The following is a 24,771-nucleotide window of genomic DNA, read 5'->3' as shown; positions in this document are numbered from 1 at the left end:
TGCTGCCTAAAGAGTTCCTTTATTATAAGTAATCAAAGTTGATAAAACTGGCAAAATAAACAAATCCTGTCTTTCAACAAAAGCTAAACATGGCTGCCCCAAATGACTAAAATAATACAACGGCCAATAGTTCCACTTTCTCTTCATATACCATCATTATATGTATACCTTCTTCAACCTGATAAAAAATTTTTTTGGACTCCGTTGGGTCATCATCGCTGCTCAGGCTTTTCTCTATGTGTAGTTTGTGGGATTCTCATTGTGGTAGCTTCTCCTGTTGTGGAGCACAGGCTCTCGGGCGCAGGGATTCAGCAGTTGTAGCTCCTGGGCTTTAGAGTACAGGCTCAGCAGTTGTGCTGGACAGGCTTAGTTGTCTTCTGCGTTGATAGGTGGATTCTTTACCACTGAGCCAGCAGGGAAGCCCAACCTGTAACTTCTATGGAGTATTTCATTCTTCTTAAAACCATACTATATTAATCACAATTTATTTACATTACTCTGATATTACATGTACAAAGAATCATCTCTTAAATAGTTAAATACCATTAGAATGCAACTTTGATCTTCTGGGGAAATTTCCCATTTCAACTCAATGAAAAATATCCATTATAATTACACGTTTTATTCTTTTTGGAGTAGGTCACCTCCAGACCTCTTGGAATATTTCATTCTTTTCTACGAAAGTGTATGCGACTCGTAAGTTCTCTGAACTTCAGTACTAAGGAGTGGTTATTCATGTTCTCTTTCCATGTTTCATAAGACCTTTTAAATCTGTCATAATAACTTTCTTTTTTCAAGTTGGAATCTGATCCATTTTTTTTCAAATAACTGTCTTTTTTCCATATTTCTCTCCAGGAGCCTTTCAGTTTTTCCAAATAACTCTCTTTTTCAGAGTCTTCCTTCCATATTCCTTCTCCTTTTTTTAAGGCTGTTAATTCAGCTTTAAGTAAATTTCTGTGAATTCTCCAATAGATTTTAGAATCATGACTTAACCCCTTAACAAGAACAGTTTTGCCAAGACCTCTTCTCAGGATTTCTTCATTCAGATTCACACTAAAAAATCTACCCTTGAATAAAAAATAACACAAATCAATTATTTAATAAAATTACTAATATACCCATAATACCTTATTTACTTCAAAATCAGTCAATCTGCAATTTGAGTCCTCCAGAGAAAAGCCAAAAATATAAATGATGGGACTTGCATGGTGGTACAAGGGTTAAGAATCCGTGCTTCCACTGCAGGGGGCATAGGTTTGATCCCTGGTTGGGATCAAACATACATATTTATGTATGTTATATGTATATATTTACACACACACACATACATATACATACATATGCAAAGGGGTCCTTAAGAGCTTAAAACAGCTAATGTTAAATCCAAGAATTTCATTACTAGATGAGACCTTTGCTCAAAGACAACTGACTCTTTTATAACACATAGCTCTCCACAGGCTCACTGGTCACCTAACTCGAAAGTGTGTAGAAGCGATAAAGTATGAAAAGAGATTTTTGATTTTTTGGTTGATGTTTGAATAGAGAATGGAGCACACACCAGTTAGGGAAAATGACAGGAAGCCACAGCAAAAGAAATTAACAAAACTAAAAAGTAGACAAATGCAAAATGGACTGAAGCATCACAGAACTGTTAAATTATGTTCAGAATTTCAGTGTTTAGCAAGGCCTGGCATGTAAGAATGTTTTTAAAAGATGGCCCATAAAATAATGAACATAAAGATAGCCCTGGCCCTTGAATCTTCAAACTTCAAGAAATTTTAGTTATATCTCACTGCCCTGTGAAACCAGATAAATGGGAACTTTTTTTCCCTTTACTAATTTACAGTGTAAAAGAGATCCTGCTTAGCTGTTTCCACAGTTCCTCCGGGATTTTAATTTAACAAGATTAATTTTAACAGGTGTTAGTAATTTTATAGCTTCATTAGACAAGTAATTCACAGTTAAAATTTTTTAATGTGAAAACTAAAGGTTTAAAGTAGGAAACATTTTCTAAGATTATCTAAAAGAATAAAGGAAACTTTTGTTTCTTTAAATGCATAACTTTTGGTACATGATGATAAACAGCTAATAAGTACAGTTTTAAAGGGTATATCATATTTGTCTCAATCTTTTAAATTTAATGAGCTGAACCAAAATGAGAATAATTAAAATTCAACCTCACACTACAGAAAAGTTCAACAGGAGAAGTAAATACTGAAATATGCATAAAGTATAGTCTGGTATAAGGTAAAGACAGAAAAGGTTAAGTTCGGGCTCTGGAGCCCCAAGGAGCTGGACTTCAATACCAGCTCTTCCACTTGGTTACTCAGAGTCCCACCTTTATAGGGGAATAAAATGATTCCATAGTGGGGTTTGAGGATAAATAATACATACTCCTCAATTTAAAAGAGAAGTTAATATTTGAATAAGGCCTTTGGGATCTTTTATATAATTTTGTATTATCAACTTAGTTAAATACAGATGCTTCAACCAATCAAGGTTGGATAATTCTTATTTTGAAAGAACTGAATATGACCTGGACATGCAAAAATTAATGGATTTCATTAGGTGTTCTATTAATTCAGAAAGCTTTTAATAATTAAAATGGTTACCATTCTAATCACTTTAATGTGAGATTATTATTTTTCTTCAGATTATTCTCACTTGTAGTATAATAAAGAACTTTAAAAGAAAAACTACCCTTAATGCTGTCATAATAACGTAAATTAAAAAAACAATTCTTAATTCTTTCATATTAACATTTCATTTTTCCATGTCCTTTTTTCAGTAATCATCCACCAAAAGAAATTTGGAGGAAGGCACATCGAAGAACTCAAGACAGTAACGGAGCAACAGCAATGAGGCTCTGTGGCATTCCCAGTTACAGGCTGGCTACGGCCAATCACAAAAGTAAGGAAATTCGGAAGCAATGACTGACTACTGATCATAAATAGTATTTTTTTTTAAAGTAAATAGTACTTAAAGAGGTTCCATTTAAATATGTCCAGTAATATTAAATATGCTCAATGCTTTTAGAGTTCAAATACTTACACGTTAAGTCATACTTTTCTACAAGGTATTGGACCAGAATGAGCAATATTTACCTTCAGAAAACATTCTCACTCTTTGCAATCACCAGTTGACACCACACTCAACAAGTGGTTTATAACAAGTGTGATATAATATACTTGTCCATAAATAAATATATAAGATACTCTTTAAATAAGCAATAGCCAGTCATTAATAATTTGAAGTTTTTTACTTTTTCTTCATTTTCTATTTTTCTGTAATAAACATATAAACATTTTCTATAATAAATTTTATAGAAGAATGTATATATGAAACATGGTTTCTTACACATAATCACTAACAGTAGTAGTTACAAAAGACAAAAGAAAACCAGTTTCATTATATAATCAAAGTTCTAATTAATGATGTGTTTATATATTGGGCTACAGTCCATGGGGTCACAAAGAGATAGACACGACTGAATGACTAACACTTTCACTTTTCATTTATGCATAAATAATAAGAATAAAATATTGCTAGCTATTTCTTCACACTACTTACCTTATTCACTAAAAGGTAGCAAAAGAGTGCTGAATTCTCCTTTCCAAGAAGTTGGAACCATAGTACTTGGGAAGGTTTTAGCTCTTTTTGTAACCACACCTTCCCAGTTTCAGTAAGTTCTACTCCAGCCAACTTAATCAGCAAAACACCACATGGCTCTTCTAAAAAGGTTAGGTAGAAAAGAGTTTACCTTTAATACCACAATTGCAAAAGCAAATTCCAAAGTCATTTGTGCTCCAAAATACAACTGGATATGTTACTTATAAATACCCAGACTCTAGATGTAGATCTATTTATTGCTATAGTCAACTTGTCTTTTCAAACAATACAAGTAGGTAACAGATGGAATAATTAAAAAAACCAATTTCAGTAAGATCCAGAACAGGATGTGGGGTTTAATCAATTTACCTTAAAAAAAAAAATCTTCCAGATTTATTTCTATGTACACATATACATAATGCTACAACTCATGTCATTCAATAATATAGGCTCCTCAGTTCAGTTCAGTCACTCAGTCGTGTCCGACTCTTTGTGACCCCATGGGCTGCAACACGCCAGGCCTCCCTGTCCATCACCACCTCCCGGAGTTCACTCAGACTCACGTCCATCAACTCAGTGATGCCATCCAGCCATCTCATCCTCTGTCATCCCCTTCTCCTTCTGCCCCCAATCCCTCCCAGCATCACAGTCTTTTCCAATGAGTCAACTCTTCGCATGTGGTGGCCAAAGTACTGGAGTTTCAGCTTTAGCATCATTCCTTCCAAAGAACACCCAGGACCTGTCTCCTTTAGAATGGACTGATTGGATCTCCCTGCAGTCCAAGGGACTCTCAAGAGCCTTCTCCAACACCACAGTTCAAATACATCAATTCTTCAGCGCTCAGCCTTCCTAAAACGGTATAAACTGCTTTTTCACTTAATTTACTGAGGCTGTTTTCCCAACTCAATAAATATTAATATCAACATTATTTTTATACAGTTTATAAAACTGATTTCCAGATAGGATTTTATCAATTTATATTCCAAGTAATAAGGTCTATATAGTCAAAGCTATGGTTTTTCCAGTGGTCATGTATGGATGTGAGAGTTGGACCATAAAGAAGGCTGAGTGCTGAAGAACTGATACTTTCAAATTGTGGTGCTAGAGAAGAGTCTCTTGGATAGCAAGGAGATCAAACCAGTCAATCCTAAAGGAAATCAACCCTGAATATTCAATGGAAGGACTGATGCTGAAGCTGAAGCTCCAATATTTTGGCCACCTGATAAGAAAAGCTGACTCTGGAAAAGACCCTGATGTTGGGAAAGATTGAGGGCAACAGGAGAAGGGGACAGCAGAGGATGAGACGGTTAGATAGAAGCACTGACTCAATGAACATGAATTTGAGCAAATTCTGGGAGATAGTGGAGGACGGAGGAGCCTGACAGACTGAAGCCTGGACTTCAGGGGTCGCAAAGAGCCAGACATGACTGAACAACTGAACTGAACTGAACTGAGAGGAGCCTGGCGTACTACAGTACATTAGGGTCACAGAGTCAGACATGACTGAACAACAATTTAGCATTAAGAAAGTTTGTTTGGGCAAACTCTGGACAAAATTTTTACAAATTAAACTTTAATAATAGGATCTTATTTTAGAAAAAGTTTATAACTTTCCAAAAAGGGAAAATGGCTGGCAAAAAAAAAAAAGTTAATGCTTTTTTTTTAAAGAAATTATACATTTAACATATATTAAAATCTTATACAAGTATTGATAGTTGAAAGTATAAAATTTGTCCATTTAATTGCTAGGGGAAAAGTAACACTTGAGTTCAGAAAGATATCCTAGAAGTTTCTCATGATATTATTTGATGATAGAAAACCATTTTCTTTAAGGCTTGGGTTTCTTGAAACTTGTCCGAGAGTTTCAGTTAGAGAAGTTTCAAAAGGTGTAAGTAGGAGGATTATGCCCTTAGAAAACTCTGTGATATAGCATATTCACAAATTAGACTAGGCAGAACACACATAATAAAGATTAGATGAAATCAAATCACTGGTACCTAATGAGTGAAGCAAGTCTAAAGATTCTGAGGCCTCTCTTCAGCCCTCTAATGCTACCATCAACACCAACTGTCTTTCAATAAAATATCCTCTAGTCTTTAAGACCAAATCTTTAGGACCAAAAACATGAATCTAATCAACACTATCAACCTTGATTATTAATGTCCTAATTCTTCACTTCAACAAAGGTCATGGGATTCCTTTAAAATTAGCAAAGTCCCCATTAAGCATTTAAAATATGATATGGTCGGAGCGACAGTGATGCAAGATGGCAGCCACCATGGGCTCAGACAATTTATGAAAACTGAATATACAGCCTTAAAATAGAATGTGGACCTAAATACCCAGAAGCATCCCCCCTTTGTAAGATTTGCAACAAAAATTAATATGAATGGAGTTAATAGTTCTAATGGAGTGGTGGACCTAAGAGCCATATCAGTGCTAGCAAAATGGCAGAACTGGTATAGCACCAAAGTTGTCCTGCAAGAGCTTCGACACCTAATGATGTCTAAAGAAAATATGAAACTCCCTCAGCCACCTGAAGGACTGTGTTACAGCAATTAATCAAAAAGAAAAACCACAGGCCCTCCCCTGTCCCCATTCGATTTAAGCAGTCTTCATTTTCCACAGTAGTAAATTTTCTAGATTTGTCTTGTAGACCTCAAAGTACTGGAAAGAAAGCTCCCATTCAAAGGCAGTTTATCTTAAGATACTATAAATGATACTAATTTTTTTGTCCATTTGAAATATATAAGTTGTGCTATAACAAAAAAAAAATACGATATGGTCAATACCAAATTTATGTAAACATAAATTTTCCAGAAGCTAATCTACTGAATAGGGTAAGTCATATCCATCAAATATTTTTGCCCAAACAGTTGATGTTTCCTTGAAAAAGGAGAGGCTACTTTTAATATTTATGATTTCTAATTTTAGCTTTGTATGAATCCCTGTCTTTCCAGCTCTTAAATAAATCTTTTACATATATACTTTTAAAAAGCCTAATTCATACTGGATAGGATGACACAATGCAAAGGAGTATAAGGGTACAGCAAAACGGGCTCCAGTGGAGGAGCCCAACAGCACTCCATGAAAAGTGTACAGCTTGGGTTTTGCAGAATGAACAGAGAGAGGCACAGGGAGGAATAGGAAGTGAGCATGTCAAGTAAGGGAAAGACCATGGGCACCTGGAGAAAACTGCAGACATAAGGTGAATACTGATGTACACCACCACTAAGGGCTTTGTTACATTTATGTTCTATCAGATGGGTAGGAAACTTCACAACTTAATATTCCTAAGGTTTTTAGAAAGATAGTACTTGATCCCAAAACAACTGATTCATCCCCTAGATTTATAGAATATTAAAAATCAGGAAGTTCCCTGGTGGTTTAGTGGCTAGGATTCTGCACTTTCATTATGGAAGCCTGGGTTCAGACTCTGGTCTGGGAATTCAGATTCCACAACCTCACAACAGAAATGATAAATGACTGAATAAATAAATATTATAATTGGATTCATGACCAGTGGACAATTGCATGAGATAGGTATATCACATATATCAAAAAGATTATTTTTTGCCATTAGGAATAGGAGAAGCTTTGAAATAACATCACTAGACTGCAGGTTTTCTGACTACCGCAGGCTCACATCCATTGTTTGCAACTGCATACTGAAACTGCAGCAGAGGAGCAAGTGTTCAGTAACCATCTACTGAAGAAATGAAGTGTTCTAAGAGTTTCACTTCACAAAAATTTTCAGCTCTGTGTGTGTTTGCCTCATCATATACACCAAAGATAAGACCATGGAAGGCAAGGATATCACAGAATAGTCATGAGGAAGGAGTCTTGGAAGTGTTATGATTCTCTTGTTTGATAGTGGTGGAAACCATTGGCTGAACTGGAAACAGAACACAAGCTCTCTACACCAAACACGTTCAACTACACCACACAGACTCTACTCTGATGTATTTATCTGAGCCGAACCATTTGGTTAGAATGGCCTCAATTTGGGGGGCCTGAATCTCAGCCCTCCTTACAACAAAATCTAAAGTCCATCTCTATCCTATAGACCAGGTAGTAAAAACAGTGAAAGGAACATAAGGAGCTTTCAATTAATAGCTATTCTTAAATGAACAAGATTATGCTCTAACATCTTATTATGTCATTCAAAATAGTGCTTGGAAAGCAACTTCTAGATTCTGTAACTGTTTTATAGGCAAACAGGTTTAACCAATGTAAATGCAAATTGATCTCTTTAACATGAACAATTTGGGGACTTCTCTGGTAAGAACCTGCCTTGCAATGCAGGGGACACAGGTTCGATCCCTGGTCAGGGAACTAAGATCCCACATGACTAAATGGGACAAACTAAGTCTGCATGCCTCAACTAGAGTCTGCATGCTGCAACTAAGACTTGACGAGGCAAATAAATAAATATTTTTTAAATGAACAATTTATGTCAGTTACAAAAAGTATTAACACTATCATTCCATTTGTACTGGTTAGCATCTGTCGGTGTGTCTGTCTCTTTAATTTTTGAAACTCTATACACAAAGTTGTGGACTGGGTAGCAAAGAATCTATTTTCTATCTTTAATTCCATCAACTGTTAGGGAGATGGCTGCATACATGGCCTTTAACTTCTATAGAAAATATTAAAATAAGTAGGGGAAGTAAGTTTCCTTTTAGCTTTAAAATTTTGATTGGACCAAGTTGATAAACATTACTATTTGATGTATATACTAATAATACATTAATAATATTATGTATATATAACAAAAATAAGACCAGGAGCTCACTGTGGCTCAGATCATGAACTCCTTATTACCAAATTCAGATTAAAATTGAAGAAAGCCGGGAAAACCGCTAGACCATTCAGGTAATGACCTAAGTCAAATCCCTTATGATTATTCAGTGGAAGTGAGAAATAGATTTAAGGGACTAGATCTGATAGATAGAGTGCCTGGTGAACTATCGAATGAGGTTCGTGACATTGTACAGGAGACAGGGATCAAGACCATCCCCATGGAAAAGAAATGCAAAAAAGCAAAATAGCTGTCTGGGGAAGTCTTACAAATAGCCGTGAAAAGAAGAGAAGCGAAAAGCCAAGGAGAAGAGGAAAGATATAAGCATCTGAATGCAGAGTTCCAAAGAATAACAAGAAGAGATAAGAAAGCCTTCTTCAGTGATCAATGCAAAGAAATAGAGGAAAACAACAAAATGGGAAAGACTAGAGATCTCTTCAAAAAAATTAGAGATACCAAGGGAACATTTCATGTCAAAATGGGCTCGATAAACGACAGAAATGGTATGGACCTAACAGAAGCAGAAGATATTAAGAAGAGATGGCAAGAATACACAGAAGAACTGTACAAAAGGGATCTTCAGGACCCAGATAATCACAATGGTTTGATCACTCATCTAGAGCCAGACATCCTGGAATGTGAAGTCAAGTGGGCCTTAGAAAGCATCACTACGAACAAAGCTAATGGAGGTGATGGAATTCCAATAGAGCTATTTCAAATCCTGAAAGATGATGCTGTGCATCAATAAGTGGTGCACTCAATATGCCAGCACATTTGGAAAACTCAGCAGTGGCCACAGCACTGGAAAAGGTCAGTTTGCATTCCAATCCCAAAGAAAGGCAATGCCAAAGAATACTCAAACTACCGCACAATTGCACTCATCTCACATGCTAGTAAAGTAATGCTCAAAATTCTCCAAGCCAGGCTTCAGCAATATGTGAACCGTGAACTTCCTGATGTTCAAGCTGGTTTAGAAAAGGCAGAGGAACCAGAGATCAAATTGCCAACATCCGCTGGATCATGGAAAAAGCAAGAGAGTTCCAGAAAAAAAATCTATTTCTATGCTAAAGCCTTTGACTGTGTGGATCACAATAAACTGTGGAAAATTCTGAAAGAGATGGGAATACCAGACCACCTAACCTGCCTCTTGAGAAATCTGTATGCAGGCCAAGAAGCAACAGTTAGAACTGCACATGGAACAATAGACTGGTTCCAAATAGGGAAAGGAGTACGTCAAGGCTGTATATTGTCACCCTGCTTATTTAACTTCTATGCAGAGTACATGATGAGAAACGCTGGACTGGAAGAAACACAAGCTGGAATCAAGATTGCCGGGAGAAATATCAATAACCTCAGATATGCAGATGACACCACCCTTATGGCAGAAAGTGAAGAGGAACTAAAAAGCCTCTTGATGAAAGTAAAAGAGGAGAGTGTAAAAGTAGGCTTAAAGCTCAACATTCAGAAAACGAAGATCACGGTATCTGGTCCCATCACTCCATGGGAAATAGATGGGGAAACAGTGGAAACAGTGCCAGACTTTATTTTTGGAGGCTCCAAAATCACTGCAGATGGTGACTGCAGCCATGAAATTAAAAGACGCTTACTCCTTGGAAGAAAAGTTATGACCAACCTAGATAGCATATTCAAAAGCAGAGACATTACTTTGCCGACTAAGGTCTGTCTAGTTAAGGCTATGGTTTTTCCAGTAGTCATGTATGGATGTGAGATTTGGACTGTGGAGAAGGCTGAGCGCGGAAGAATTGATGCTTTTGAACTGTGGTGTTGGAGAAGACTCTTGAGAGTTCCTTGGACTGCAAGGAAATCCAACCAGTCCATTCTGAAGGAGACCAACCCTGGGATTTCTTTGGAAGGAATGATACTAAAGCTGAAACTCCAGTACTTTGGGCACCTCATGCAAAGAGTTGACTCATTGGAAAAGACTCTGATGCTGGGAGGGATTGGGGGCAGGAGGAGAAGGGGACGACAGAAGATGAGATGGCTGGATGGCATCACTGACTCGACGGATGCGAGTCTGAGTGAACTCTGGGAGTTGGTGATGGACAGGGAGGCCTGGCGTGCTGCGATTCATGGGGTCGCAAACAGTCGGACACGACTGAGCGACTGAACTGAACTGATAGCAATTAGAGTGCTGTGGCATTGCACATCTTTCAGGACAGATACCCAGTGAATACCAATCCTGGAGTTGTGCAATGTACTACCTGGACAATCACAAGTGATGGCCTTGCTGTCTAAGCAGTAAAAAATCATCACTATTTCCAACAGGAGAGATTTAAATTACTACTGCATTTTACAACAACTGAGAAGTATAAACCATGCTTAGAGCTGAAATGGCCAACAAATAAACATCCCAAGTAATCTTTCTTTAGGGAACAACAGTCATTCAAATTGTGTAAGTTCTGCTTGATTTGTTAAGAAATGAAATCAATCATGTCAGGTGTGCTTGACAGAAGAAAAAATAAATCTTATTCCTTTATAGCCATACATCAATTGAAGAGTGATATTCATTCATCTCAGGGTAAAGAAATAAGAACTTTCTTTGAAACATTAAAATAATATTAAGGAGATCTTTAAATATGACTCAATTAAATCATTTGACAATTTTGCCAAGTCTCTGTTGGCTAAAAATTATTTTTCTAGGGACTGTGAATAATTAGATAAGAAAAGTTCCCTGCCCACTAGGGGCTCATAGTTCAATAGAAGGATATAAACCTAGATACATAATTACAGGAAAATGTGTTTTAGTACTGTAATTGCAGCATGTATAAATTGCTTGGGGCGTAGGAAAGAAAGAGGCCAGCTCTGCTTGGGAGTGAAGGAGAGCTTCACAAAGGAGCTGACGTTTGAGCCAGATCCTAAAGAATCCACAGACTGGGACTTCCCTGGTGGTCCAGTGGTTGAGACTCCATGCTTGCAGCGGAGGGGTTATAGGTTCAATCCCTGGTTGAGGAACTAAGATGATACATGCCACATAGTAAAGAAAAAGAGAAAAACAAAAAGAATCCACAGACGCTCAGGCACTTGGAAAAGATCTATGCCCAGGGCACGAGAACGCATGGAAGCGGCAGGAAGGTCTGTGTGGCTGTGGTCTTTGCTGAGAAGCAGGGAGAAAAGGGAATTGCAACAGCAAGCTCTGGACTCTGCCCAATTCTGCAACCTCTTTGGTGTCTCTCGTCCCCTTCTTCCCTCTGCTCCAGCCACATGAGCCTTCACGTGCCTTGTCAAAAGAGCCGGGCTCAGCCCCATGCATGTTCTTCCTAGCCAGCTCCTTCCCATTCTCCAGGCCTCTGATGAGGCCTTCTCTGACCACCATATATGTGGATTCCCTCTTCATGCAAGCTCCAGTAATGCTCATCCGACACCCTGATCCTTTTCTTCATAGCCCTTAGGACAATTTTTCATTGTTTTTGTTGCCCATTTTTTTTGTTGTGGAGAATGTTTTCAGCATTAACCTAGATGTTTTATCATCAGTGCTGTATGGATGGAGAACTCTTGAGGCTATTGTAAGAATAAGACTGAAAGCCAGAGCCAGGAGGTTTAAATCCAAAACTTGAGAACACCAGAGAACTCCTGACTCCAGGGAACATTAATCGACAACAGCTCATCCAAAAGCCTCCATACGTACAGCCCAGATTACTGTACCCAGCAAGGATCTCATTCAAACATGAAGGAGAAATCAAAAGCTTTACAGACAAGCAAAAGCTCAAAGAATTCAGCACCACCAAACCAGCTCTTCAATAAATGTTAAAGGATCTTCTCTAGACAGGAAACAGAGTAAAGGTTTATAATCTCAAACCCCAAACAACAAAGTAAATGGCAATGGGATCATACTTATCAATAATTACCTTAAGTGTAATGGGTTGAGTGCCCCAACCAAAACACAAAGAGTGGCTGAATGGATAAAAAAACAAGACCTGTATATATGTTGTCTACAAGAGACCCACCTCAAAACAAGGGACACATACAGACTGAAAGTGAAGGGCTGGAAAAAGATATTTCACACAAATGGAAACCAAAAGAAAGCAGGAGTAGCAACACTCATATCAGATAAAATAGACTTTGAAATAAAGCCTGTGAAAAGAGACAAAGAAGGACACTACATAATAATCAAAGGGTCAATCCAAGAAGAAGATATAACAATTATAAAAATATATGCACCCAAAATAGGAGCACCACAGAATATAAGGCAAATGCTAACAAGTATGAAAGGTGAAATTAACAGTAACACAATACTAATGGGAAACTTTAATACCCCACTCACACCTAAGGATAGATCAACTAAACAGAAAATTAGCAAGGAAACACAAACTTTAAATGATATAATGGACCAGTTAGACCTAATTGATATCTATAGGACAATTCACCCTAAAACAATGAATTTTACCTTTTTCTCAAGTGCACACGGAACATTCTCCAGGATAGATCATGTCCAAGGCCATATATCTAGCCTTGGTAAATTCAAAAAAGTTGAAATCATCTCAAGCATCTTTTCTGATCACGCAAAGGTCCATTTAGTCAAGGCTATGGCTTTTCCAGTGGTCATGTATGGATGTGAGAGTTGGACTGTGAAGAAAGCTGAGAGCCGAAGAATTGATGCTTTTGAACTGTGGTGTTGGAGAAGACTCTTGAGAGTCCTTTGGACTGCAAGGAAATCCAGCCAGTCCATTCTAAAGGAGATCAGTCCTGGGTGTTCTTTGGAAAGACTGATGCTAAAGCTGAAACTCCAGTACTTTGGCCACCTCATGCGAAGAGTTGACTCATTGGAAAAGGCTCTGATGCTGGGAGGGATTGTGGGCAGGAGGAGAAGGGGATGACAGAGGATGAGATGGCTGGATGGCATCACCAACCCAATGGACGTGAGTTTGGGTGAAATCCGGGAGTTGGTGATGGACAGGGAGGCCTGGCGTGCTGCGATTCATGGGGTTGCAAAGAGTCAGACATGACTGAGTGACTGAACTGAACTGAACAGGAAAAAAACTATTAAAAATACAAACATATGGAGGCTAAACAACACATTTCTGAATAACCAACAAATCATAGAAGAAATCAAAAAACAAATCAAAATATGCAGAGAAATGAACAAAAATGAAAACACAACAACCCAAAACCTATGGGATTCAGTAAAAGCAGTGCTAAGGTGAAGGTTCATAGCAATACAAGCCTACCTCAAGAAATAGGAGAAAAATCAAATAAATAACCTAACTCTACACCTAAAGCAACTAGAAAAAGAAGAAATGAAGCACTCCAGGGTTAGGGGAAGGAAAGAAATCATAAAAATTAGGGGAGAAATAAATGCAAAATAAACAAAGGAGACCATAGCCAAAATCAACAAAGCTAAAAGCTGGTTCTTTGCGAAGATGAATAAAATAGACAAACCATTAGACAGACTAAATAAATTTAAATTAAAAATAAATAAATAAATAAAGAGAGAATAATCAAATCAACAAACTTAGAAATGAAAATGGAGAAATCACAACAGACAACACAGAAATACAAAGGATTATAAGAGACTACTATCAGCAACTATATGCCAATAAAATGGACAACTTGGAAGAAAAGGACAAATTCTTAGAAAAGTATAACTTTCCAAAACTGAACCAGGAAGAAATAGAAAATCTTAACAGACCCAACACAGGCACAGAAATCGAAACTGTAATCAGAAATCTTCCAACAAACAAAAGCCCAGGACCAGATGGCTTCACAGCTGAATTCTACCGAAAATTTAGAGAAGAGCTAATACCTATCCTACTCAAACTCTTGCAGAAAATTGCAGAGGAAGGTAAACTTCCAAACTCATTATATAAGGCCACCATCACCCTAATACCAAAACCAGACAAAGAAGCCACAAAAAAAAGAAAACTACAGGCCAATATCACTGATGAACATAGATGCAAAAATCCTTAGGAAAATTCTAGCAAAAACAATCCAACAACATATTAAAAAGTCCATACATCATAACCAAGTGGGCTTTATCCCAGGGATGCAAGGATTCTTCAATATTAGCAAATCAATGTGATACACCACATTAACAAATTGAAAGATAAAAACCATATGACTATCTCAATAGATATAGAGAAAGCCTTTGACAAAATTCAACATCCATTTATGATAAAAACCCTCCAGAAAGCAGGCACAGAAGGAACATACCTTAACATAATAAAAGCCATATATAATAAACCCACAGCAAACACTATCCTCAATGGCAACAAATTGAAAGCATTTCCCCTAAAGTCAGGAACAAGACAAGGATGCCCACTCTCCCACTACTATTCAACATAATTTTGGAAGTTTTAGCCACAGCAATCAGAGAAGAAAAGAAATAAAAGGAATCCAGATTGGAAAATAAGAAGTAAAACACTCACTGTTTGCAGATGACATGATCTTCTACATAGAAAACCCTAAAGACTCCACCAGAAAATTACTAGAGCTAATCATTGAATATAGTAAAGTTGCAGGATATAAAATTAACACACAGAAATCCCTATACACTAACAATGCATTCCTATACACTAACAATGAGAAAACAGAATGAGAAATTAAGGAAACAATTCCATTCACCATTGCAATGAAAAGAATAAAATACTTAGGAATAAATCTACCTAAAGACACAAAAGACCTATATATAGAAAAATATAAAACAATGCTGAAAGAAACCAAAGATGATACATATAGATGGAGAAATATACCATGTTCATGGATCACAAGAATCAATATACTGAAAATTAGTATACTACCCAAAGCAATCTATAGATTCAGTGCAATCCCTATCAAGCTACCAAAAGTGTTTTTCAGAGAACTAAAACCTCGAATAGCCAAAGCAATCTTGAGAAAGAAGAATGGAACTGGAGGAATCAACCTGGTTGACTTCAGGCTATCCTACAAAGCTACAGTCATCAAGACAGTATGGCACTGGCACAAAGACAGAAACATGGATCAATGGAACAAAATAGAAAGCCCAGAGATAAATACATGCACCTATGGAGAAATGCAATGCCAAAGAATGCTCAAACTGCCGCACAATTGCACTCATCTCACATGCTAGTAAAGTAATGCTCAAAATTCTCCAAGCCAGGCTTCAGCCATATGTGAACCGTGAACTTCCCGATGTTCAAGCTGGTTTTAGAAAAGGCAGAGGAACCAGAGATCAAACTGCCAACATCCACTGCATCATGGAAAAAGCAAGAGAGTTCCAGAAAAACATCTATTTCTGCTTTATTGACTATTCCAAAGCCTTTGACTGTGTGGATCACAATAAACTGTGGAAAATTCTAAGAGAGATTGGAATATCAGACCACCTGACTTGCCTCTTAAGAAACCTATATGCAGGTCAGGAAGCAGCAGTTAGAACTGGACATGGAACAACAGACTGGTTCCAAATAGGGAAAGGAGTACATCAAGGCTGTATATTGTCACCGTGCTTATTTAACTTCTATGCAGAGTACATGATGAGAAACTCTGGACTGGAAGAAACACAAGCTGGAGTCAAGATTGCCGGGAGAAATATGAATAACCTCAGATATGCAGATGACACCACCCTTATGGCAGAAAGTGAAGAGGAACTAAAAAGCCTCTTGATGAAAGTGAAAGAGGAGAGTGAAAAAGTTGGCTTAAAGCTCAACATTCAGAAAACGAAGATCATGGCATCTGGTCCCATCACTTCATGGGAAATAGATGGGGAAACAGTGGAAACAGTGTCAGACTTTATTTTTGGAGGCTCCAAAATCACTGCAGATGGTGATTGCAGCCATGAAACTAAAAGACACTTACTCCTTGGAAGAAAAGTTATGACCAACCTAGATAGTATATTCAGAAGCAGAGACATTACTTTGCCGACTAAGGACCGTCTAGTCAAGGCTATGGTTTTTCCTGTGGTCATGTATGGATTGAGATTTGGACTGTGAAGAAGGCTGAGAGCTGAAGAATTGATGCTTTTGAACTGTGGTGTTGGAGAAGACTCTTGAGGGTCCCTTGGACTTCAAGGAGATCCAACCAGTCCATTCTGAAGGAGACCAACCCTGGGATTTCTTTGGAAGGGATGATGCTAAAGCTGAAACTCCAGTACTTTGGGCACCTCATGCAAAGAGTTGACTCATTGGAAAAGGCTCTGATGCTGGGAGGGATTGGGGGCAGGAGGAGAAGGGGATGACAGAGGATGAGATGGCTGGATGGCATCACTGACTCGACGGATGCGAGTCTGAGTGAACTCTGGGAGTTGGTGATGGACAGGGAGGCCTGGGGTGCTGCGATTCATGGGGTCACAAAGAGTCGGACACGACTGAGCGACTGAACTGAACTGATGGACACCTTATCTTTGACAAAAAAGGCAAGAATATACAATGGAGAAAAGACAATCTCTTTAACAAGTTGTGCTGGGAAAACTGGTCAGCCACTGGTAAAAGAATGAAACTAGAACACTTTCTAACACCATACACAAAAATAAACTCAAAATGGATTAAAGATCTAAATGTAAGACCAGAAACTATAAAACTCCTAGAGGAAAACATAGGCAAAACACTCTCCAACATAAATCACAGCAGGATCCTCCCACCTCCCAGAGTAATGGAAATAAAAGCAAAAACAAACAAATGGGACTTAATTAAACTTAAAAGCTTTTGCACAATGAAGGAAACCATATGCAAGGCTTAAAGACAGACTTCAGAATGGGAGAAAATAATAACAAATGAAGCAACTGACAAAGAATTAACCTCAAAAATATACAAGCAACTCCTGCAGTTCAATTCCAGAAAAATAACTGACTTTATCAAAAAATGGGCCAAAGAACTAAACAGACATTTCTCCAAAGACATACAGATGGCTAACAAACACATGAAAAAATGCTCAACATCACTCATTATCAGAGAAATGCAAATCAAAACCACAATGAGGCGCCATCTCACACTGGTCAGGATGGCTGCTATCAAAAAGTCTACAAACAATAAATGCTGGAGAGGGTGTGGAGAAAAAGGAACCCTCTTATACTGTTGGTAGGAATGAAAATTAGTACAGCCACTATGGAGAACAGTGTGGAGATTCCTTAAAACACTGGAAATAGAACTGTCATACGACCCAGCAATCCCACTGCTGGGCATACACACCAAGGAAACCAGAACTGAAAGAAACACGTGTACCCCAATGTTCATTGCAGCACTGTTTACAATAGCCAGGACATGGAAGCAACCTAGATGTCCATCAGCAGATGAATGGATAAGAAAGCTGTGGTAAATATACACAATGGAATATTCAGTTCAGTCCAGTTGCTCAGTTTTGTCCGACTCTTTGCGACCCCATGAACTGTAGCACGCCAGGCCTCCCTATCCATCACCAACTCCCGGAATCCACCCAAACCCAAGTTCATTGTGTCAGTGATGCCATCCAACCATCTCATCCTCTGTTGATCCCTTCTCCTCCTGCCCTCAATCTTTCCCAGCATCAGGGTCTTTTCAAATAAGTCAGCTCTCCATATCAGGTGGCCAAAGTATTGGAGTTTCAGCTTCAACATCAGTCCCTCCAATGAACACCCAGGACTGATTGGGTGTTGGATGGACTGGTTGGATCTCCTTGCAGTCCAAGGGACTCTCAAGAGTCTTCTCCAACACCACAGTTAAAAAGCGTCAATTCTTTGGCGCTCAGCTTTCTTTATAGTCCAACTCTCATGTCCATAATGACTACTGGAAAAACCATAGCCTTGACTAGATGGACCTTTGTTGGCAAAGTAATGTTTCTGCTCTTTAATATGCTGTCTAGGTTGGTCATAACTTTCCTTCCAAGGAGCAAGCGTCTTTTAATTTCATGGAATATTACCCAGCTATTAAAAAGAATGTATTTGAATCAGTTCTGATGAGGTGGATGAAACTGGAGCCTATGATACAGAGCGAAGTAAGTCAGAAAGAAAAACACCAATATACCAGTTCAATACTGTATTGAATACTGTATTGAATTTAGAAAGATGGTAACAATGACACTATATGTGAAATAGTAAAAGAGACACAGATGTACAGAACAGACTTTTAGAATCTGTGGGAATAAGCAAGGGTATGATGATTTGAGAGAATAGCATTGAAACAAATATATTATCATATGTGAAACAGATCGCCAGTCCAAGTCCAATGCATGAGACAGGGTGCTCAGGGCTGGTGCACTGGGATGACCCTGAGGGATGGGATGAGGAGGGAGGTTCAGGATGGGGAACACATGTACACCCATGGCTGATTCATGTGAATATATGGCAAAAACCACTACAACATTTTAAAGTAATTAGCCTCCCATTAAAATAAATAAATAATTGTTTGTTTGTGTAAGTCAAGAGTTTAGACTTTCATAGACAATGGAGAATTATTAAAAATTAAAATGACTTTTTTTTGCTATTTTAAAAATCACTTCCAATAAAGGAACTTTAGTTATTTAGTGCTATTATTTTTGTGCCTTACTTACTTCTCCATGAAGATATAACAGGTAAAGTAATGGGAATATGTTCAATCTCTAAACCATTCTCAGTTATTCGGTGCAGTCGTCCTCGTAGTTTAACATTCTTTCTTATAAATTCTACTGGAATATCTGAAGAACATGTGAATTTTGATGTCTGTTGATTTACAAGAAGAAAAGTATAACATTTTATTACTATTTTTATTTTAAAATTAAGCATGTTGTATTCTGTAAACATTTCAAAGAAGACATAATAACCACTGAACATTTTTAATTTGGTTCTTAATTTTATATTAATATTTTTAAAAGACTTAACAGAAGTGTTTATAAGCACATTATTTAGAAACCTTTAGTCATTGTTTTACTGTTTGAGACTACTATATGCTAAGTCACTTCAGTCGTGTCCGACTCTGTGCAACCCTATAGATGGCAGCCCACCAGGCTCCCCCGTCCCTGGGATCCTCCAGGCAAGAACACTGGAGTGGGTTGCCATTTCCTTCTCCAATGCATGAAAGGGAAAAGTGAAAGTGAAGTCGCTCAGTCGTGTCCGACCCTCAGTGACCCCATGGACTGCAGCCTACCAGGCTCCTCCATCCATGGGATTTTCAAGAGTACTGGAGTGGGGTGCCATTGTGACTACTATATAGAGAACGTTAAACAAATTCCTCACTTTTAAAAAAGCTTACATCCTTAAAATGTGACACAATTTATCAAGAAGCAGTGAGTATAGAGCTGTGTCTGGCACTACAAAATTTGGTTAAATTTACTATCTTACTGGTTAAATTACTATCTCATTCTATAAATGTACTATTTATTCATACTGTTACTCTGGGAGATGGAGAAGGAAATGGCAACCCACTCCAGTATTCTTGCCTGGGAAATGCCACAGATACAGGAGCCTTGCAGGCTACAGTCCATGGGGTCACAAACAGTTGGACACAATTTAGCAACTAAAGAGCAACAGCAGCAACTGCTGAGAGAACCTAGCCAAAATTGAGGCAATTTAAGTTAGACTAATAATCAACAAGTTTTTTTCCCTTATTTTTCAATCTCATAGGAGAAAAACACCCCTCCAAAAAGGCCAACATTAGGAATTTATTTAAATAACTAACACCTTGGAGTTACTCAACATTTTATACCTGTGTCTTTCATATTAACAGTACTATAGAAACAAGCTTAATTCATAAGCATGGCTGGGTGAGAGCCTCATAACAGGCAAAAGGATAAATTAGTAACCAACTTCCTAAGACAGTAAATTTGGTCTAAACATTAAAAAAATTTTTTTCCAAATAAGAAAAACATTATAGCAGACAAATACAGAATGTGGAACATTAATAAAGGGTAAATGACTTGGTTATTCTAAAAAATAAATGGCTTATGGGGGAAAAAAGGGAATGGGGGTATAGACTGTTATAAAATAAATGAGACAGGTATACAAACAAATACAATATATGGACCACTCGAATCCTGCTATAAACAGATCACCTATTTTTTTAAAAAAAAGGACACCATTGAGACAATCAAAGAATTCTTAATATTGTCTGGATATTAGATGATGCTAAGAGGTTATTAATTATGTTATATGTGATAATGTTCTAGGACAGACAGACACTGTCAGTCTCCTGATGTAGTATAACAGGAAGCAGCATACTCCATCACCTTCTTGTTCACACTAAATCTACGAGGAAACACAAATCCAGGCTGTGGGAGATTCTCTAAGACTAATGCGGCCTCTTCAAAATCACAGTGTCATGAGAGACGAAAATTAAAGTGGGCGTAAAAGTCTAGATTGAAGAAGACCAACGAGACATGACAACTAAATGTTCAGGAGATAAATATGAATGTTAACTGGGTTTCAGAAATTACTACAAAAATGTTAAATTTATTAGATGTAAAAATATTAATGTGAATATGGAGGAACATATTCCTGCTCTTAGCAAGTACATGACAAAGTCTATGGGACTAGTTATAAAATAAGTGAGTCACAGGTAGGAAGCGTGCAGCATGGGGAATACAGTCAGTAATTATGCAGAATCTCTGTAGAGTGACAGACTTGTGATCATTTTGAAATGTATACAAACATCAAATCACTATGTTGTGTAACAAGAAGTAACACAGTGTTATAGGTCAATTTTACTTCAAAAACAAACTCATAAAAAAACAGATCAGATGTGCAGTTATGAGAGGTAGGAGATGGAAGGAGGGAGAACTTGGAAGGTACAAACTTCCAGTCATAAGATAAATAAATACTAGGGGTGTAATGTACAACATGAGTAATATAATTAACAATTATTGGAGAAGGAAATGGCAACCCACTCCAGTATTCTTACCTAGAGAATCCCAGGGATGGGGGAGCCTGGTGGGCTGCCGTCTATGGGGTCGCACAGAGTCGGACACGACTGAAGCGACTTAGCAGCAGCAGCAGCAATGTACAACATGAGTAATATAACTAACAATTATGTTATACATAAAAGTTGTTATACATGAAAGTAAATCCTAAGAGTTCTCATCACAAGGAAAAAAATTGTTTTCTATTAATCTAGTTTTGTATCTATATGAGATGATGGATGTTCATTGAACTTACTGTGGTAATCATTTCCTGAGGTATGTAAGTCAAATCATTATACTGGACACATAAAGCCTAGGCAGCACTGTAGGACAATTACATTTCAGCTTTAAAAAAGTGAGTTCAAGGTATTAAAAAAAAAGAAGAAGAAGAAGGAAAAAAAGACAAAAGTTCTAAAATTGGAGTCTGGGTGTAAAGGCAACAGTTGTAAAAAATGTAGTGTGAAAAAAAAATGTAGTGTGGTAACAAAGTGTAGTCGATGATAATACAAAACAATACAGAGATAAGTATAGGCAATGAATATATACAGAAGCAATATATCTATTCCAGTTCATAAGATGACACTGAAATGACATCCTATGACAACAATCAGGTATTAAAAAGTACTTGTAAATCCTGAATTATCAAATAAATTTCCAAAATGTCTGTTATTAAAATACTTTTGAAAGCGCAAAACTAAATAAGCATAAATTATTTAGTTCAAAGGGACATAATTCAATTTCAATTTAAACCTAAAACCACTACGAAAACATTTTTGAGATATTCTTCAACATCTGAAATGCAAATTTAATGATTATTTATTTCAAGCATGAAGAAAAGTCATTAAGGAAAGACAGGTTGTGCAATTCTTTCCATAAAACCCTGTGGATGTGCTACTTTTAAACCAACATCTTAAAGTACGTTCACTGTTCTAAAATGTTATTTAAAAGCTTCTAATATGAACAACAAAATGACACCCATGTTGAGATAAAAATAATCTGAAGTGAGAGAAATTAACCGTCTAGTGCTTATCATAATGTCTTAATTTTTTAACTTACCAGTCGAACACTTCTTAGAAGTAACATTACTCCGGCTACGGCCATTACAGTGCTGATGTTCTTTAGAAAGAGATTTTATGATTAATTCTAATTATTATTCACAATACTGAAAGCACTCAATAGAAGGCAGGAAAAAGTCATCCCTTATACCTAAGTTCTCAAATAAGGCATATCCTTCAACTAAAGGCCCACTTCTTCCAAAAAAACCAACTGCCCACCAGCTCATTAATCTTCTCCTTTTTCTCCCAGACAATCCGGTACACACAGTAATTATATATATAATACTGTACGGTTTTCTATTGATTGTATTGCTTTAACCATGAGTCCCTTGAATGAATCAGTCTAATATTAACGCTTTTTGTGCAAGGCCCATAGGAACGACATAACCCTAAGTCTGCAGGTGGAATTAAAGTATTTAGTAGAAAACTTTATTACCGATACCATAAAACACAGCACTTGGGAAACAGATGCGGCAAACACTCAGGGAAATCATAGCAATGTTTTTAAAGTGTTTCATTTAAACTGAAATTGATCTGAAGGAGTTTAATTAATAAGGATCCTGCAACTCCCTCACCAACAGTGGTAATTTAACGTGTTTTCCTTCAATAAATACAACTAAGGATGTAAGAGATGAAAATATATACAAGAGTATATTCTGTTATTGGATTATTTGGAATAAAACATCCATGCACTAATTTAAATACTGTTTCCTCTCCCAATCCTGATGAGGTTATTTTTTTATTTGAAATTAACCAATGCATCTCTTCCTGCTTAATTGGAAGAACCAAGGCCTTGTCAATTAACATCCGTGTTTCTGTGTACACATACATACACATATATGTATACAATTCATTAATGTTAAACATATTTATGTAGCACTAAGTGGCAGGCACTGTTCTCAGGACTGAGCTGCAGGTGAGTGAGCTGCAGTCTCAGCATTGAGCTGCAGTGCTGGTGAGTGAAAATAGACATGGTCCTGGCACTTTGGCTGCAAAGTATTTGCAAACCTAATGAGCCTACTCAACTTCCCAGCAGAATTCTTCTATCTGAAAACATTCTCTTCACTTGGCTTCTAGCACACTTGGTTTTCCTGATATTGCTCTTCCCCTCTGTTCCCTCCGAGTCTTTGCTGATCACCTTTTCACTCTCCAAATTCTAAGTGTTAGAGAGGCCCTCAGGTCTCAGTCCTAGAGCTTTTTCAGGAGCTTTTCTGACTCGCTCGAAAACGTCATCCAAGCTTTGAATACTAGAAGTTTTCTATAATAATACTTAAATACTATAAGGTTTATTTACACTTTAAATACTTAAGGTATTATGCAGCCCACTCCCAGATTCCCGTTCTGATCTCCCTTTAAGACACGTCTCCTGTATCCAGTTGCCTAGAACACCTAAGCTACGTTGGGAAGTCTAATGACCACCTTCAAGTTCACACATCTCCATTAGAAGTCTAATAGGCATCTTCAATTTCACCTTGCAAAAAGCTCTGTAGATTTCCCCAACAAATCATTTATCCTAACTCCTCCATTTCAGCAATTTCCACACCATCCACGAAGCAGGCAGCCCCTTTGATTCTTTGCTACAAAGAAGGAAATCACCACCAGGGCTTAGTCACAATCTTCTCTCCCCTGGTCGCCTGCGATGCCCCTCCTTTTTCAAACTGCCCGCCCCGCCCCAACTGCTCCGATGGCCCCGCGGGCGCCCCGCGCTGGGCGGCAGCTTCCCCTCGGAGGCATGCCGGGGCTCAGCACAGTCAAGGCAGTGATGGGGCCGAGGCAGCGCCGCCAGGCCGCGCGCCCCCGCCGCCCCGCACACACTGCCCCGACCCGGCGGCCCTCCGCCGCTGCCCGGGCCTCCCTCAGGACGCGTCTCCTTCAGCCTGGCGCTGCGCGGCCCGTGCCCACCACCGCCCGGCCCGCAGTACCCGGACGAGGCGCAGGTGGTCGTCGGCCCACTGCGAGATCCGCGCCACCACGTTGGGCGCTGCTCCGTCCCGGTTGGGCGGCGGTGTGGCCGCGGCCGCGGGCTGCCCCGCCATGTTCCGGGCCTCCCGAGAGCGGGCGCCGCCTCCTTGACCGGACGACAGGGGGCGCCGCTTTCCGCGGGCGGACGGACGGCAGGATCCAAGCTCCTGCGGCTAGAGGGGGCGCCGCGCGAGCGGACCTTCGGATCGGGTTCTCAGCAACCAAGAAGTGGCCGGGGGCGGTCCTCCCGACCCGTTAGGAGAAGTCTTTACAGAGATCCTCCAGTATTTACACGAGGTTTTCCCACAGCGCAAGAGATCTCTGTCGTTAGGGGATGCGAGCTGCAGGATTACAGGGCATGCTGATGGAAGATGATCAGTTCAACTCCCTTAACTCAGAGCAGTGTAGGTAGCAAGAAAGAAAATCGAAGTAGACCATTCTTACACCTGCTCCCGAACATATTAAAATGTGTATTCCTTATATTTGAATTATGTTTTCAAGTTGTCACAGTTGCTTCCTAAGCGAAATATCAGATGCTCTAAATCTATGATTAAATGTAGGGAGCTGACCTAC

General features: G+C 38.4%; 1 protein-coding gene and 1 pseudogene across 1 annotated transcript; one reads left to right on the top strand and one right to left on the bottom strand.

Moving 5' to 3' along the window:
• Window positions 1–24,343, bottom strand: C1H3orf33 (chromosome 1 C3orf33 homolog). Its single transcript, XM_069561999.1, has 5 exons — window positions 24,159–24,343; window positions 22,238–22,297; window positions 18,863–19,010; window positions 3,571–3,731; window positions 1–1,067 (listed from the first exon to the last, which is right to left on the bottom strand). Exons 1-5 carry the CDS (start codon window positions 24,270–24,272, stop codon window positions 666–668), a joined length of 885 nt encoding a protein of 294 aa, XP_069418100.1. The 5' UTR covers window positions 24,273–24,343; the 3' UTR covers window positions 1–665.
• On the top strand, window positions 5,586–6,228 carry LOC138430071 (ubiquitin-conjugating enzyme E2 variant 1 pseudogene; annotated as a pseudogene).
• Window positions 24,344–24,771: the final 428 nt, after the last annotated feature.

This window comes from Ovis canadensis, chromosome 1, assembly GCF_042477335.2.
Source record: "Ovis canadensis isolate MfBH-ARS-UI-01 breed Bighorn chromosome 1, ARS-UI_OviCan_v2, whole genome shotgun sequence".
Taxonomy (NCBI): domain Eukaryota; kingdom Metazoa; phylum Chordata; class Mammalia; order Artiodactyla; family Bovidae; genus Ovis; species Ovis canadensis.
The sequence above is the reverse complement of the archived record's forward strand: the minus strand, read 5'-3'. Positions and strand labels throughout refer to the sequence as shown.

Bases quoted from the DNA above. Each gene is read 5' to 3' on its own strand.
- C1H3orf33 (XM_069561999.1), bottom strand. From the start codon at position 24,272: ATGGCGGGGCAGCCCGCGGCCGCGGCCACACCGCCGCCCAACCGGGAC. The intron at 22,298-24,158 runs GTACTGCGGGCC...CTCTTTCTAAAG, and splicing joins ACCACCTGCGCCTCGTCCGG to AACATCAGCACTGTAATGGC. The intron at 19,011-22,237 runs GTAAGTTAAAAA...GTAAATCAACAG, and splicing joins TTCTAAGAAGTGTTCGACTG to ACATCAAAATTCACATGTTC.